At 41.1% G+C, this 17,821-nt stretch overlaps 1 protein-coding gene across 1 annotated transcript; it reads left to right on the forward strand.

Moving 5' to 3' along the window:
- The first annotated feature begins 6,766 nt into the window (after positions 1-6,766).
- On the forward strand, positions 6,767-9,197 carry LOC108995971 (pentatricopeptide repeat-containing protein At1g53600, mitochondrial). Its single transcript, XM_018971666.2, has one exon. The coding sequence runs from the start codon at positions 6,916-6,918 to the stop codon at positions 9,082-9,084; it is 2,169 nt and encodes a 722-aa protein (XP_018827211.1). The 5' UTR covers positions 6,767-6,915; the 3' UTR covers positions 9,085-9,197.
- The last annotated feature ends 8,624 nt before the right edge of the window (positions 9,198-17,821 follow it).

The following is a 17,821-nucleotide window of genomic DNA, read 5'->3' on the forward strand; positions in this document are numbered from 1 at the left end:
CACACTACGACACATCACCATTATGGCATACCCGCCATATGGTGCATCACTCCATCACATGGAGTACACTCCTCGTGTACTCCCTTTACATACGCTACATTACCACTATGGCGTACTTGCCATATGGAGCATTGCTCCACCAAATGGAGTACAATCCACGAGTACTCCCTTAACATATGCCATATCACCACTATGGCGTACCTGCCATATGGAGCATCACTCTACCACATGGAGTACACTCCATGTGTACTCCTTTTTCACGCACTACTCTGCATCACCATTATGGCGTATCCGCCATATGGTGCATCACTCCACCACATGGAGTACACTCCTCGTGTACTCCCTTCATACATACCATGCCACATCACCATTATGGCACATCCGCCACATGGTGCATCACTTCACTCTATGGAGTACATTCCACTTATACTCCCTTCATATATCATAACCCATACAGAGTACACTTAGCGTGTACTCTTCTCGTTCCACACAGTGCATTACTCCACCATACGGAGTACATTCCACATGTACTCCCTTCATACACACTACGCCACACAGAGCACACTCAGCGTGTACTCGTCCCATTCCACATATACCACGCCACCATTACAACACAGTCCACAACACTACACAACGCACTTCCCAATTACACCCAACACTTCACAGCACACTACACGACATAATACATCTATACCCAACACATATATGCCCAACACCTCACATACGCATCATATCACATCACATCACCACACTACACAGATATGCCCAACACTTCATCACACAGCACTACATCACAATACCACACTCCACAATACCAATAGCATAGTCCACAACTTAGTCAACTAATCAATATCTAACATAATTAACGAGGGATAGAGGGTTATACCATCAACGAGATAACCCGTGCGTTGCTCGTTGATTCTCACTGCCGATGATGCCGGAAGTATCGTACGCGGCGGCTAACCCACGTACGTTAACTGTTTAGGCATTTGGATAGCTAGGTGTGGTCTTGGAAGGGCTCATGGTGGCCTTGTGATGGTGGCAAGGAGCGTAACACGGCGAATCTAGCCGTGTACAGTGGCGATCAACCACGCGCAGTGGCTGTTCATCAAGTGCAGTGACTACCCACCACTCAAAGTAGTGGTTTGGACTTAGGGTTGGGTTGAGGGTTGCTGGTGGAGCTCATGTTGGCACTGGGGTGGCGCCATGGTGGTTCACGGCGGCGGATCTGGCCACACGGTGGAGGAGAAGTCGTGGGAGAGTGAGAGAGAGTGTGCGTGCATGGGTGCTAGATCGGGGCTATGGGCGATTGGGATAGCTCGGTGGTGGCCTAAGGAGGCTGGAGTTGGTGGTCATCTGTCGTGGGTGGCGGTGCACGGCAGTGGAGGGTGTGCAACCCGTGCGTGCGAAGAGAGGAAGCCCGTGCGATGGAGAAGGGGTTCTGGCCATGGGTTACGTGGAGGAGGAACGGGGAGGGAAGGGGAGGTCCATGGCAGTGCTTGGTGGCCTTGGGTGCCGCGTACGGCGGCGGTAGAGGCCGCGCATTGTGAAGCCGTGCGTGGGTCTCGTCTTGCATGCTATGGGGAAGGTGGCTGCATGGGAGGAGTTGAGTTTGCTGGGGAGTGGTGGCCGGTGGTAGAGGAAGCTGCCGTGGGAGTGGTGGTGTCGGAGGACGATGCACAGCGGCGCTACGTGCACCAAGCCCATTTGGGTTTTGCACTTCCAGCGAGGAGAAAGGGAGAGCTTGAGAGAGAGAGGCTGGGCTGGTTGAGCTCGCCGGAGGGAGGTGGAGATTATGGTGCCGGCGGTGAGGTCTGCTGGTGCACGGCGGCACCAGGCTGTGCATTGGAGGCTTCGGCGTGGGAGTGGGATGCGTACTGCGTATGTTTGAGGGAGAGGGAGGAGAGAGAGAGCTACGGGGAAATGAGGGAGAAAGAGAGGGGGTCTGGGTATTTAACCTAGTCCTTTCGTCTGGGTATCCACGTAACGATCTAACGATGGATCTCAAATACTGATTTGAAAATGCGTAAAACATTAACTTAATTAAAAGCGCTTAGAGGAATTAAGGTAGAATATTATTTTAAACTAACTTTAGTTTATAAAATAATATTCTTCATCATTAATAAAATGATGAAGTCTCACTTAACATATTAAAGAGAATAAAACCATTTGATTAATAAAAGTTTTCAACATAATTTAAATCTCATAATATCTTAAATAATTGAAATCATTTTAATAATAATATTAAAATGATTTCTGACAATTATAATATTTATGGAGCTCTTCAAGAATATTATGATCGTCATATTTAAGATCAATTTTAATTCAATAACACTGGAATTACTCTTTATAAATATTTCCAGCATATTTAAAACACTGGGCATGCCCTAGAAGTCACAAGATATCTTTCGAAACACGCCATCATGGTTTGACACGCATGACGAGTCTCGCAGTCGCTAGATAGAAGGGGCAGACAATCACAAAATCTCTGCCCTTGGAATTTCTTATGTCATAAAGATGGAACATATGTCAGAAAGAGAGAAGCGTACGTAAGAAGGAAGGAGCAGGGTATCTCTACCTAGCAGTAGGTGGCAGGCATCCATGGATATCATTTCACACCATGCATTGTCAAAATACTTTTAGCCAATCGAAAACAAGACCAGGCACTACTAGTCAACTGTGACCTCGCTACTTTCCTTTAACCACGATAGTTTGTTTGGCTTTGGGTGATAGTCTATTTTGAGTTGGAGCTTTGAGCTGCTTCCTTGGAGACTACGTTCTCATAGCTACCACTATCTATGATTAGCTTGCACTCCTTCTCAAAAACAGAAATAGTGCAGGTAGTGTGAAAAATGTTATTCCTCAACCAATCTTCGTCCGACTCACCCTTAGGAGTTAGTAAACTTTTTTCTGACGATAAGGGTCTCGTTACCATCCCTATGCAAAACATCCCCTTCCTCGCCATCTTCATCATAGATTGGTTCTCCAGTGTCCTCAACATCCTCCATGTCATCATCTTTAATCGGAAGCTTTTTCCCCTTATGATTGGTTGACTTTTTGCATTTAGTCACCCTATGATCAGTCTCCCTTCATCGGAAACACCGAATATTAGCAGTTTTCGAATGCTGACCTTGAGTTGATTGCAGAGGAGGGCGAGTCTCCTATGGACGGACCCCCCATGTGTTCTCAATGATTAGAGCACAGTGATAGGCCTAAAAAACAGTCCATTGAGAGTGAAGGCTAAGGACGTCCTATGAAGCTTGCCGCAAGCCACCCAAATAACGTGCTATCATCTGCTCTTGAGTTTCAGAAAGATCATTTCGGCCACTAATAAAACTCCTCAGTATAATCATCAATGGATCTCACTCCCAACCTCGGTGTGTGAAGTCGTTGAAACAAGGTTTGAGTGTATCCCAAGGGAAAAAAGTGACCCATCGTCTTTTTCTTCATCTTCTCCCAGTCGCCAATCTTGGATTTACCTTGTTGATCCTAGGACCACTTCAACTGTTCCCACCAAGTAGATGCTCGGCCTTTTAACTTGATGGCAACTAGTTTAGCCTTTATACGATCTGGGACATCCTTATAATCAAAGATACATTCCACTTCGTGCAACAAATCGATGAAGACCTCCACCTGCAAAGTACCAGAAAATTCCGATAGATCAACTCTGAAGCCTAAGTCTTTACCTCGCTCCTCCATACCATAGTACTTGTGAAATGAAGCACGATTGTGATACGGGTTCTCAAAACTGTAGTCAGAATATTGATCATACATCTGACCCTCCAGGTTTTGCACTAGATGCTGGGATAATTCTACTATTTACCTCTGCAAATCTGTAATCATCGCATCCTGTACATTAAAATCGTGAGGAGGGACTATCTCATTCAAAACCTGTCCATGCTGACCATGACCTCTACCACCAGCCATGAAAACTGACGATAATTCACTCCAGAAAAATGCCTAAAGCTCTTATGCTAACTAACGCTGAGGCAAAATAAGGATGATTAATTTGATGGCTAGTTAAACAAAGGAAGCTAGAAATTGAGATTGAGAAAAATGAAAACAGAGAAAAAACTCTGAGATAAACTCTAAGACTAGGGCTATTTATGAAAATCGAATGATAATGCCCTGCTAAAGCCCACAAGCCGGCCTTAAATATCTAACGGAAAGGCAAAATTGTAATTAGTAAGTTCAATTAGTAAAATACGGAATAAGATAAGTATGACTAAAATCTAGCCTAAGAATCCGGAACAGTATCATTCCTAAAAATAAATATTACCATAAAAGAAAAATGACCATAAATGAAAATTTTAATTTAAAATGATGATTCGGAAGGGAAAATAGCTAATTTTGGGTTCAAAATGGAGACCACCAGGTAGGGTGTGGTGACCACGATGTGTGCGTCAAAGAGACCTTTCCGAATTGGGATCATGTGCACGATTCTGATACCTGTAGCCAACGTTATGGACAAAATACTAGCACATGCACAAATCAACAGAGGAATGTTGTTCTTGCCCAGTTGAGGAATGTCGTTTCTCGCCCAACCTAGGAATGCACACCTCTTCTCGCCAGTTTTGTGCTGATCTACCCTCTCGGATTCTCTTGCATCACATTGGCATCCAAAGTTCTCACTCAAGATATCACATCAGAACCAGAAAGCAATTATAGCATGGAAAACATTGAAAGCATCAGAAATCAACAAGTAAATATAACTAGAAACATAGTGCTGAAAATATTTATTTATACTTGTAGAAAAATGAGAGAAGATTACAGAAGTGATGCATTGTCTCAAACACTCAGCATTCACCCCACATTACCCAACATTGTCTTAGAAGGTAACCTACCTTTCTACGTCGAAAGTCGTCTTGTTGCTTTCCTGTTCCTTGCTTTTGGTAGCAATCGCCTTCTCGAGCTCTTTAGTGAATAAGGTCTAAAAATTGAGATTTTGTCCCTTGTCTAGGTCATTTAAATAGAGTGAGAATGTCATATGTCATTTCTAACATATCACTGACTCCAGATATGCTTGGATAGGAGCCTTTGATCCTTTTCCTGCCATACTGCAGAATGATAGAGACAGGTGACTAGAGCATGGTTTGCATACCCTACGGTCTGCCAACTCTTTAGTTCTCCTTTGAACGAGAATCCTCCATATGTCATTGGGCCATACTTCTGTGCACTGATAACATGACTTGTCGAGCCTTCGCCTTTAATTGCAAAGCTACTTTGGATGTGACCTCTCAAATGGAGTGTGGGTTTCTACACTTGTTGCTGACACTTCTATGAACTCTTCCGTTTTACCTCGAAAAGTTTCCATGACTGGTTGTGTTAGTCGTTGTCTGTATTTCCTCTTTGGCGAGTGATCCTTTCCCCCCTTGGGCGGGTAGCTTGTAACATCAGTCCCTTCAGCTCCTCATTCTCATCCTTACGAGAGATGACTTTTCTAGCTCGTCTATGATGGCCGAGTTCCTCGTCTATACCTTTCTCTGGGACATGTCAATCGGATTCCCACATGGTGTTTGCTTGTCCAGATATTGGACTAGCTGCACTCGGTGTCTCCTGTTGCTGGTTCCTAAGACCATTGAAGTGCTCCGTCTTTGCCTATCCTTCAACTCCACGAATAGTCTGTCCCATTTCGCGTTAGGTAGGACCCTCATAAGGTAGCGGTGGCCTGTAGAGTGCAACTAGTCCAACAAGGCGAGGAAAATTATGTGTAAGATAGAGCTAACACGCCTCACAAAGATTTGTCTCCCAAAACTAGTCAATCAAGAAGAGGCATTAGCCGTTCGAATGCAAGATAAAAAATGAACATAAAATATAACAACAAAAAATATATAAAAATTAAAATATATATAAGCGAAATAGAAAAATAAAATATAATAAAAAATAAAATATTAGATATTATTTCTAACAACTTAGAAAGTTATATATATATTGAAAAAAAAACCATGCTAATAGTTTCGGATGTTTTGATGCTATAATGTTATACATCAGTCACTATTTACCCTCATATCTCATACTCGATAGTTTTTTTTTTTTTATTCTTTTTATAAGATGTGGAGTGTTTTTCTTAAGGTGTTGGGTGTGAAATAGTAAATAGTAACTGATAAGAAGAATTTTTTATTGATTAGATAGAGACGACTTACAGTTGAAACTGGCAAAAATCTGCCAATCTGTTTAATGAATGCATGCGGGACGGGGTTGAAGCGGTGCCGGCTGCAGGGGGTATCTTTATGTACTAACCATATCATATAAAATTATGCGTAGTGATAGGGTTACTATCCATTTACTACTCAAGTGCATTTCAATTTTTTATTTTTTTTTTTGTTTTAAGTATTTGTTTGACATCCTTAATCACTAAAAAAAATTAAAATATATATATAACTTTACTAATACTCACTTCATTAATCATTGAGTAAAATATAAAATTAAATACAAAAAAATTAGTAGATAGATAGTAGTAAGATGAGCAATACTATAGATAAGCTACTATTGCAATGCACACTTTACACTCACTGCATGGCTGCTTCTAATTGATTGTTCTCAACACTCATTTGGGAAGATGTGTGGTCTACATGATGTCACATCATGTATGTAAAATGGATGCACTCAATAATAACTTCTATCTATATTTATTCGTAGTAAGATAATAATCCTATTCATTATTCAAAAATTATTATTCTGTATTGTTTACTTCTCACCGGTTTTTAACCCTAGTACCCTTTTTTGGTTCCAAGCAAATTAAGAAGTGGAGTAAGAGGACTACGTCCTTAATTTTTCCAACAAAGAATAGAAAAGAAGTCAAAGAAGATGCCAAAGATATTTTGTTGTATGCCTTGGTAGAGTAGTTACGTTCGTCCTTGTTCAGAACTTGATACTCCTGGTCCTGGATATGGGTTTTTTATGTAACAATCAATTATGCCAGCAGATAGACTTGCTACTTTTGTGCATAAACACATTTCACGCTCAAACTGTGCATATTTTAATTTGCATTACTCTGGCTTCTCCACCCTGATTATTCCAAAACCCAATCACAGCTTCGCTGCTGGCCGTAAAACCAGCAAATTTCTCGTTTATTGCAATACCCAGATCACAAAATATGGGAAAAACGGTAGCATCAAAGAAGCTGAGTCGATCTTCAGTCGCATGCCCCACAAGAATACAATCTCCTGGACAGCCATGCTCACGGCATATTCAGAAAATGGCCAAATCGACGAAGCCCGGAAAGTGTTCGAAAAAATGCCTGAACGAAGTATCGCTTCTTATAATGCCATGATCACGGCTTATATCCGCAACAATTTTATGGCAGACGAAGCTTTTGAGCTGTTTGCAGAGATGCCTGAGCGTAATGCTATTTCTTATGCTGCCATGATCACATGTTTTGCACGGGCCGGGATGTTTAATGAGGCTAAGAAGCTGTACTCTGAGATGCCGGTGGAGTTGCGGGACCCAGTTTGTTCGAATGCCTTGATAAATGGCTTTCTGAAGGTGGGGAAGTTGGAAGAGGCTAGTCGAGTTTTTGAGGTGATGGTGGAAAGAGACTTGGTTTCTTGGAGCTCTATGGTTGATGGATACTGCAAGGCGGAAAAGATAGTTGATGCTAGAAACTTGTTTGATATCATGCCCGACAGAAATATAGTTACCTGGACGGCCATTATTGATGGTTATATGAAGATAAAGAGTTTCAAAGATGGGTTTGAGTTGTTTTTGAGCATGAGAATGGATGGAAAAGTGAAAGTTAATCCTACTACCTTGACTGTGCTGCTTGAGGCTTGTGGCAGTTTCGGTAGGTACGGAGAAGGGATTCAGTTGCACGGATTGGTTTCACGCATGGGACTTGACTATGATGTCTTCTTAGGCAATTCAATGATTACCATGTATTGTAGATTTAATTGTATGGATGTTGCTACTGCATTATTTCATCAGATGAATAGGAAAGATGTAGTTTCATGGAATTCCTTGATTGCAGGTTATGTCCAGTGTGGTTCAGTCGAAGAAGCCTATAGGCTATTTGAGAGGATGCCCATAAAAGATATTATTTCATGGACAACCATGATTACAGGTTTCTCTAGCAAAGGGGTAACTGAAAAATGCATCCAGTTGTTTAAAATGATGCCTGAGAAAGACGATATTGCTTGGACTGCTGTCATTTCAGGGTTTGTGAATAATGAGGAGTATGAGGAGGCCTTCCGCTGGTTTGTTGAGATGCTTCAGGAAGAAGTCAGACCAAATCCTCTAACTTTGAGCAGTGTGCTAAGTGCTTCAGCCAGTTTGGCAACACATAACCAAGGTTTGCAAATTCATGCTTATGTATTAAAGATGGATATGGAATTTGATTTGTCCATCCAAAACTCTTTGGTCTCAATGTATTCAAAATGTGGAAATGTGAATGATGCCTACCAGATCTTCACAAATATCAATGCACCTAATATCATCTCTTTCAACTCAATGATTACCGGGTATGCTCAAAATGGGTTTGGGAAAGAAGCACTTAAATTATTTCGAAAAATGCAGAATGAAGGCCAGAAACCAAATCAAATCACTTGTCTTGGTGTGCTTTCAGCCTGCACCCATGTAGGACTTGTAGAAGAAGGATGGAACTTCTTTAGATCAATGAATTCATTATATAATATTGAACCAGGACCTGACCACTATGCATGCATGGTCGATCTCTTTGGCCGAGCAGGATTTCTCGACAAAGCAATTGATGTGATCCAATCAATGCCTTTCAAGCCCCATTCGGGTGTTTGGGGTGCCCTTCTTGGTGCGAGTAGGACCCACTTACGTATCGACATTGCAAAGATTGCAGCTGGGCACCTTATCAAATTGGAACCTGATGATGCGACCCCTTATGTGATCTTAGCCAGCTTATATTCTGTTGCTGGGAAAAGGAAGGATGGGGATGAAGTCAGAATGACTGCGAAATCAAAAGGGATGAGGAAGAGTCCAGGTTGCAGTTGGATTATGGATAATGGCAGAGTTCATTTGTTTCATGCAGGCCATCAATACCATAGGGACTTACAGAGGATTATAGTTACACTTGGGACCATTTCAGTGGAAATGAAACAGTTAGATTACAATAGGTAATTCCGACATCCCGTATTGTATGCTCTTATTAATAACTATTATTGTGATCTTAAATCATAAATTGGTCCTCATGCAAAATATTATTTACTTTTTCAAGGGAAAACAAAAGTCAGTCTCAGTTTCTTATTTTGGGTATGAATTTTCTTCTTACATTCTCCCTCTTTGATCTGGACCTATGCATGAGTAGAATATCGTACCCGTTAACCAAAAGTATTCCTATATATTAATTGTTTGCTGAACCTCAAATAAACACAAATTTTCTTCTAGATCTTTGGTAAATTTTTTCATTAATCTGACAAAACCACACACGTTTGTGGTGGATTCTGAGGTTAATTAACAAATATATGAGAAGTAACCCTATCATTCTAAACTTGTTTCATAAAAAGCTCCTCTTCTTAGTACTCCCCACGATTCTGATCCGACATATACATCTATCCACCGATTCAAATAAATACTATCAGAAACAAAATATCCATTATTTGTTAAGCTCTCCCTTCCCATTTCACAGTGAAAATTGTGCTGAAAACGAACTCAAAAACATACATGCAAAAACTGAGCCCTAATTGGTTCGCCCTTCCCTGCTTGATCCTTCCCACTTGAAATCTTGTTCCTTCATAAAGCAAAATTTCAAGCCTGAGGTTGCCATGTCTGAGACAATAGATATCTACAAGTTATCTTCAAAAACAAGAACTTCAAAGTCACGAGTTATCTACAATCTCCTAGCATGAGCCCAGATTGTTTATAAAAATATGAAAAAGCATCAAGAATCCAATTACTAAGCATGCAATTTAATCTTTAAACCATTACAGATACACAATCTACCACTCATGCTTGAGATCACGCCACATACCATATTAAGCATTAACGGCTACAACACCTCAACTACAGCTCAGATAGCATTATTTTCTCCTAGATTATTGTGATTTGTTTTTCATGTGTTTCCGTATATTTTTACACCAATGTACAGAACATATTGTAAGAAATGATTTCATTAATCAATTCAATATTCATCATGGTATCAGAGAATATCCTTATGTACTTCCTCTGTTTCTACTCTTGAAAAACAGAGCATCATTTGGCTGCCTATCAGTGTCCAGATTCGGTAGATCATGACTTCCCAATCTAATCCCTCTTCTCCTTCCACTTCTATCACCTCATCAGCCAATGATCATTCCAGCCCTTACTTTCTTTATCATTGTGACAGTGCTGGAGTTCTATTGGTTTCTCAACCACTTGTTGGCGATAACTACTCCACATGGAGTAGGTCTATGTTTATGGCTTTAAGAGCTAAAAATAAGACAGGGTTTATTGATGGTACAATCTCCAAACCTTTTAGCAACACCGATCCGCTTTATGCACCATGGATTCGTCGCAATCATATGGTCCTCTCTTGGATTTTAAACTCTATTTCTAAAGACCTTGCTGCCAGTTTTATTTATATTGATAATGCTCGTGACATATGTCTTGATCTCAAGGAACGCTTCTCACAAAGCAACGCTCCTCGTATCTTCCAACTCCAGAAAACGATTTCCTCAACCAAAAATTGGCAGAATACCAACAAGATGACTTACGTTATGAATTTTTTTATGGGTCTCAACGATTCATTCTCCCACATTCGTGGCCAAATTTTACTTATGGATTTGCTTCCCCCAATCAACAGTCTTCTCTCTTGTTGTTTAGGAAGAAAGACAGCGTGATATCACTTCTCACGCTCTGCCCTCAATTGATTCAGTAGCTCTTTTTAGTAAATCAAATTCATCTCAGTCATCGACACGTACTGATAATATGAAATCTTCTTCGAATCAGTATGCACATCGTGAGTGGCCTGTTTGTTCTCCCTGTGGTGTCACAGGACACACTATCAATAAATGCTACAAATTACATGGCTTTCCCCTAGGATACAGATCAACAAAATCGGAGCAATCCAGGTCTGCTCATCAAGTGTCTACTTTAGCCAATCCTTCGGATAATCCACAATTGCCCATTGCCCAGGAACAATGCCAACAACTCTTTGCCATGTCAAAGCAAACTCCTCTTGTCCCACCCTTCGCACATCAAGCAGGTAGTATTTTACCACAATCCAATCGGCCCACTTCAAGCTTCTCAGGTAAATCCCTTTGTTTGTCCTCTCCATCATCTCAGTTGCCTTGGATAATCGATACAAGAGCGACATATCACATCGCTGGTTCGGTCTCTTATCTGACCACCATAACTAATGTGGCCGACACTTCTGTAAAACTACCCAATGGCAATTTTGTCCTTGTTTCGCATATTGGAACTGTTCATATCTCCAATGCTCTCATTTTAACCGATGTCTTAGTTGTTCCATCTTTCTCTTTGAACCTCATATCTGCCAGCAAACTCAACCACTCTCTTTATTGTTGTCTTATTTTTCTTCATGGCTATTGTTTTGAGCAGGACCCTTTTTTTTTCTCTTTTAAAGAGGGGAAGGTCACATGTCCAATAGTGACCTCCTCCCATATTTATTAAAAAGAGCCCTCACTTATGGCGTAAGAATACCGTGGTAACAAGACAAGGTCCATGGGTAACCCCAAAAAACCACAACCAAGACAACAACCAACTATAACAGGCCTATGGACAAAAAAGGAAAAAGAAAACCACCACAAAGAAACCAGACCTAGCATCGTAAAGAGGGAAGGCCCAAAGAGTCCAAACGAATCAGGCCTCGAAGAAGCAGAGGCATATTATAATTATTAGAAAAAGCTAATTCATTACATGATGCCCTTTCCTTGGCTAACCAATCCGCCACCCTATTACCTTCCCGAAAAACATGCTGGAAATGACAATGAATTGTGCTGGATAAATCAACAATTTCCTCCTAGAAATTCTCTAGGTACCACACACCACATCTCCCTCTAAGCCACCAAGAGATAACCACTATAGAATCCATTTCAACTATCATATTCAAGATGTTCAACGATTTGCAAATTCTTAACCCGTGAAGGAATGCCATGAGTTCCGCTTTGTTGTTAGAACCAAAACCAATATGGGCGTAAGCTTGGAAAAGCCCACCTGAATCATTCCGAATAACTCTGCCAATGCCACAGGAACCTGGATTACCAATACTACTACCATCCGTGTTCAATTTATACCACCCCAACGGCGATTTAAACCACTTTACCACTTTGCAGCGTGGAACTTTCGGAACCACCGGATTTATCCTCAAGGCCTCAAGGATCATGCCATCTCAACGGGACAGACTCTTGAATTGCTTTGCTGCCGAACAAAGAGATCCTAACCACACACAAATAGAATGAAGAACAAAGTTATGAGTTTCCAGAATACCTTCCATCCGAGCTAGACACCTCCTCCTCCATAAACGCTAAGTAACAATAACTGGGATGATGCCAACAACAAAACCCTCCTGCGAGGAGGAGTTAGCACACCTAAACCAAGTCCCAACATTCTGTTTCCAAGATCTAATAAGAGGGATACCAAAAAGGGACCAAACTCTTTGTGAAAATTCACCCTAAAAAAGCACATGGTTTATGTCTTCCATATGACCATTATTACAACAATCACATTTGGAAACAAGAGGAATACCAATACGATGTAATCTATCATCTACACTCAAGTCCATATGCCATGCCCTCCAAAAATGAATAGACACTTTTAATGGAAGACTATTATGCTGAATCCACGCATGCCAATCCATAGGAGTACCTCTGATACGAATACAATTCCACGTAGATTTTGTAGAGAAAATACATGTATCCGTAGGAGTCCAAATTAGAACATCCTTGCCATAATTTGGGCCCAATAAATTGATAATAATCTCATCCACCTTATCTTGCCCTACTAAATTCCCCAAGAACACCACATCCCAACTATCTGACAACCTGCAATCTTTAATTTTCAACAGGGGTGAACCCACTAAAGGCATATCATTAATCAGGGGGCCACTATCCCTCCAATTATCATACCAAAAAAGGATCTCTCCCTCTCTAAGCTTCCACTTGGAATTATTTAACAACAACGGAATACAATTAGCAACCATTCTCCAAAATCTAGATGCTTTATTAGTTTCTATGAGAGACCACAAGTTCAATCCAACATATTTTGCTTGGAAAAAATTGGCCCATAAAGAATTACCTTGAATAAGGTTCCAAGCAAAATGCATATGTAAGGCTTTCTGAGTGTCTTGAAGACTCCGTACACCAAGCCCCCTTCTCTCACAGGTTTACAAATATGATTCCACGACACCCATTTCTTTTTCTCACGCCCATTGGCTTCCCCCCAAAAGAATGAGCTTATCAATCTCTGAATCTTGGCAATAGTAACTTGAATGACCTGTAAAACAGCAAATAGGTGAATAGTCATACTGGATATAACATGCCTTAAAAGAACAAGTTTTCCTCCCGTAGAGAGTAGTCTCATCTTTCAGTCACTAATCTTTTGCCTCACTTTATTCACCATGTCTTCTAAATGAGCCTGTTTCAATCTCCCCCGAATTATCGGCACTCCTAGATATTTGAAAGGGAAATTCCCCTCCACAAATCCAGTCTGACGTAAAAGCCGTTGCTTGCGCTTATTAGGAATTTTATCTAAACAATATAAAGCAGATTTCTAAACATTGATAGTTTTTCTCGACCACCTCTCATATTGACTCAGAATTTTTTGTAGGACCCGCACCGACCTCTGACTTCCATTAGAAAAAATCATGACATCATCAGCATACATCAAATGAGAGACAATAGGCGTACCTCAGGCCTGAGAGAAAAGGCCAAACTGACTCTCTCGCACACTCCTATGGATCAATCTAGAAAAGACCTGTTGAATGATAAACAAATAAGGAGACAGAGGATCACCTTGACAAAGACCTCGACCGCCCGGAAAGAAACCCTTAACGGTACCATTCATCATGACCGAATACCAAGGGCTAGAAATACATGAATAAATCAAATCACAAAATTGAGAGGAAAAACCAAACCTTCGTAAGACCGCAATCAAAAACCCATAATCCACCCAATCATAAGCTTTCGCCATATCCACTTTCAGCATAATATTACCCCTGTGGATCCTTTTATTAATAGAATGCACCAATTCCTGGCTGAGACTAATGTTCTCAAAAATACTCCTTCAGGAATAAAGGCTCCTTGCTCCGAAGAAATTAGGCGAGGCAATAAACCTGTTAATCGAGAGACAATAATCTTGGAGCAAATTTTATAAAACACAGAACAAAGACTGATAGGACGGAACTTATCAAAACCTGTGGGTGACTCCATCTTTGGTATAAGAACCAAATATGAGGCAGTAAAATATTTAGGAAGGTGCTTAACTGTAAAGAATTCCAATACTGCCTTCCACACATCAACTTTAACCACATTCCAACAACTTTTATAAAAACCCGAGCCAAACCCATCAAGACCCGGAGTACTATGATTCGAAATGGATGACAAAGCCTCAAAAACTTCTTCTAGCATAGGCGGGTGAAGTAGGGTGACATTTTCCTCCTCTAGTATGATCGAATCAATGATCCCTTCTAGTCTAGGTTGCTCAACAGGTGGATCCTCTTGAAGTGAAGTTTGAAAAAACTCCACCGCCGCTTGGTGTATGCTTTCCTGACTCTCATGGAACACCCCATTCGATCTCATTTCCATCACTCTTTTCCTTCTCTTGTTAGCAAGACAAGCATGAAAAAACTTTGAGTTACGATCACCCTTCACCTTCCATTTTAACTTAGCCATTTGTGCCAATCTCATCTCTTCCCCATGCCTCCAACCAGCAAGAGCCGAGACTGCCTCATGTAGCTCTCTCTCCAAATTAACCTCCCAATTCGTTTGAAGTTGTTGTTCAATCACATTAACCTGTTTTTCAAGGGCATCAATACAACCCAAAGAGCGGACAAATATCCTTTTGTTCCATTCCCGAAGCATCACCTTTGTTTGTTTTAATTTCCTGCTTAAAATCTATAATGGAGAACCTTCCACCCGTAGATTCCAAGTAGACCGAACACAATCCAGGAACCCAAGATGATCCACCCACATTTGTTGGAAATGAAACAGAGCCAGCCCATAAGAGAAATGATCTTTTTAGAGCTCAATGAACATGGAGGGGCATGATCCGAAGTGGAGCACGACAAATAAGAACAAATAGCATTAGGAAACAAATTAATGAAAGAACTATCCATTAGAGCGTGATCAAGCCGTGCCCACGAGCAGGCCAAACCCGACAACCCATTACACCAAGTGAACACACTCCCATTACACCAAGGTCTACCTCTTCTCCTTTCTGAATCATTCTGGATAATATTAAAATCCCCCATAAATACATAAGGTTCTGAACCCAAATTATTAATGCTAAGATATTCTCATAGGTAACGCCTTTCCGCCCAGGAACATTTGGCATAAATCACAGACAACAAGAGCTTCTCTGCACCATCACCTACAATAACTGAAATAAATTGCATTCCCAACCTGGCAACTTAGACCTTATAATTACTACTCCAGAAAATCCAGATTTTTCCCCCTTCCACCTCGTTCGAAATAAAATTATCAAAATTTAGACATCTTGCCAGTTTATGAGCCCCCTCTAAATTCTGAAATGGTTCTAATAAAGCAGCAACTTTTAGTTTCAATCTTCCAACCAATGTCTTTAATCTACTTTTAGAGGTCCCAACCCCTCTAATATTCCATACCAAGATGGAATCAATCATTGAGCAAGATTAGAGTTTCGGGCAAGAATCCGAGAAGAACTTCACATTTTAATAAACATCTTTTTCTTATACCTCTTTTTACCTTCATTCACCTCGGACTCTGTAAGATATTCTTTATCCTGGGAAAAAACCTCTGGATGGTGTTTTGGTTCTGGTTCTAAAGAAATAGTGTCCTCCATAAGGATCTCTTCATCAACTTCCTCATTAGAATCCCCTTCCACCACTGGCTGATTCTGAACGACAATCAGATCATTCATGTCAGCACTCAGGGCCTCAAGCATATTCTGATGATTATCCATAGAACGCTCCACTCGACACCAACCCGTATCATTCCCAGCATAGTCTAGGTCATCAATGTTTAACACCATTTCCTTTTTAGCCTCTGTATCAGTAGGTGGCACCAATTGCACCACATGATCTGTCGCTAGAGGAATTAAGTCAGACATCACCTGCACCGAATGATCTTCCCTCTCAGCTACCAACTGCACCACATGGTCTACCAACTGCACCAAATGACCTGCCTTCTCAGAACCCCCCTGCACCACAGGATTTGTCGATGGAGGAATTAATTCAGTCATCACCTCCTCCCTTGCATCCTCTATTTCCATGCCTATTCTCATAATATTTTTCACAACAACAATATTTTCCATAGCAACAGGAGGGGGAATTTCAACAACAGACGCACTCGACTCTATCCCATGATCTTCAACCAGTTTCTTTGTCTCCAAACGGCCTTTCTTACCAACTCGATGTTTCCCATTCTTTCCCGCTTGCCCAGGTTTACACGTCCGCGAGTTATGACCCTGCATGTTACAAGAAGAACAATATGTAGAGAGCATTTCATAGACGATCTCTTGCTTTCGACTCGAAGGCAATCCCGGTGCCCCAATCCAAAAATGAGTTAGAGGGGGTTTTGCAGCATCAACTTCCACACATAATCTTGGTCCATCCGTTCTCGTAGCGCAACGAGTCGGATTATCACGACGAAGAAACATTCCAATAGGCGCCATAAGGATATTCAAGAAAGCTTCTTGATAAAAGTTTGGAGGGAGACTAAGCAAAGAAACCCATACCGGAACCCTTGAAGGCTCTTCATCCTCATTAAAATCTGGTGACCATCTGAATGCACGATAAAAGATCTCATTAATTTCATAGACCTCCTGTGACAATGCCTTGGCAAAGTCGGCTTCATTAATCATGCGAACAAAGACATTATGAGGTCTCCTCATGGAAGAGACTACTGGAGTGGCTGTAAGCCCCCAACGGTAGAAACGATCATGTTTTGTGCAGGACCTAATCTCATGAAAGAAGATTGGAGTGGGTAAAGGGAAATATGGTTTATATCACCTCATACCTGAGCCGTTGGTTACTCCTGTAGTCGCATCAATGACACCACAATCTCTTACCCTTTGGCATTTTAGATTCGGGCACCCTTCATCTTCTAGATGTTTCATATATTTCTTTTTCACACAGTGAGCATTGTATTGTTTGTCATCTTACAAAACAACGTCGTTTAACTTTTTCCAATACTTCAATTAAATCCCAATCAACTTTTGATTTAATTCATTGTAACATTTGGGGCCCTTTCTCTACTACCTCTCTAGATGGTTCTTATATTTTCCTTACTATCGTGGATGACTTTACACGATGCACTTGGGTCTATTCGATGAGGCATAAATCCAAAACCAGACATATCCTTCAATCTTTTTTTGCTCTTGTTGAGACTCAGCTCAGTTCCAAAATAAAACAAGTTCGCAACGACAATGGACTCATAGGAGAGATTTTTTCTCCTCCAAAGGTGTCATCCATCAATGACGTTGTGTCGAGACACCCCAACAAAATGGAGTGGTCGAACGCAAACACCAACATCTATTGAATGTCGCTCGAGCCCTACAGTTTCAAGCCAACCTTCCCCTACATTTTTAAGGCGGTTGTATTCTCACTACCAATTATATTATCAATCGCCTTCGCACCCCTGTTCTATCTGGCGAATCCCCTTATGAACGCCTTCACTCTTCCGCACCTACATACTCCCATATGCCTGTGTTTGGATGCCTCTGC

This window comes from Juglans regia, chromosome 2 (genome assembly GCF_001411555.2).
Source record: "Juglans regia cultivar Chandler chromosome 2, Walnut 2.0, whole genome shotgun sequence".
NCBI classification, from domain to species: Eukaryota; Viridiplantae; Streptophyta; class Magnoliopsida; order Fagales; family Juglandaceae; genus Juglans; species Juglans regia.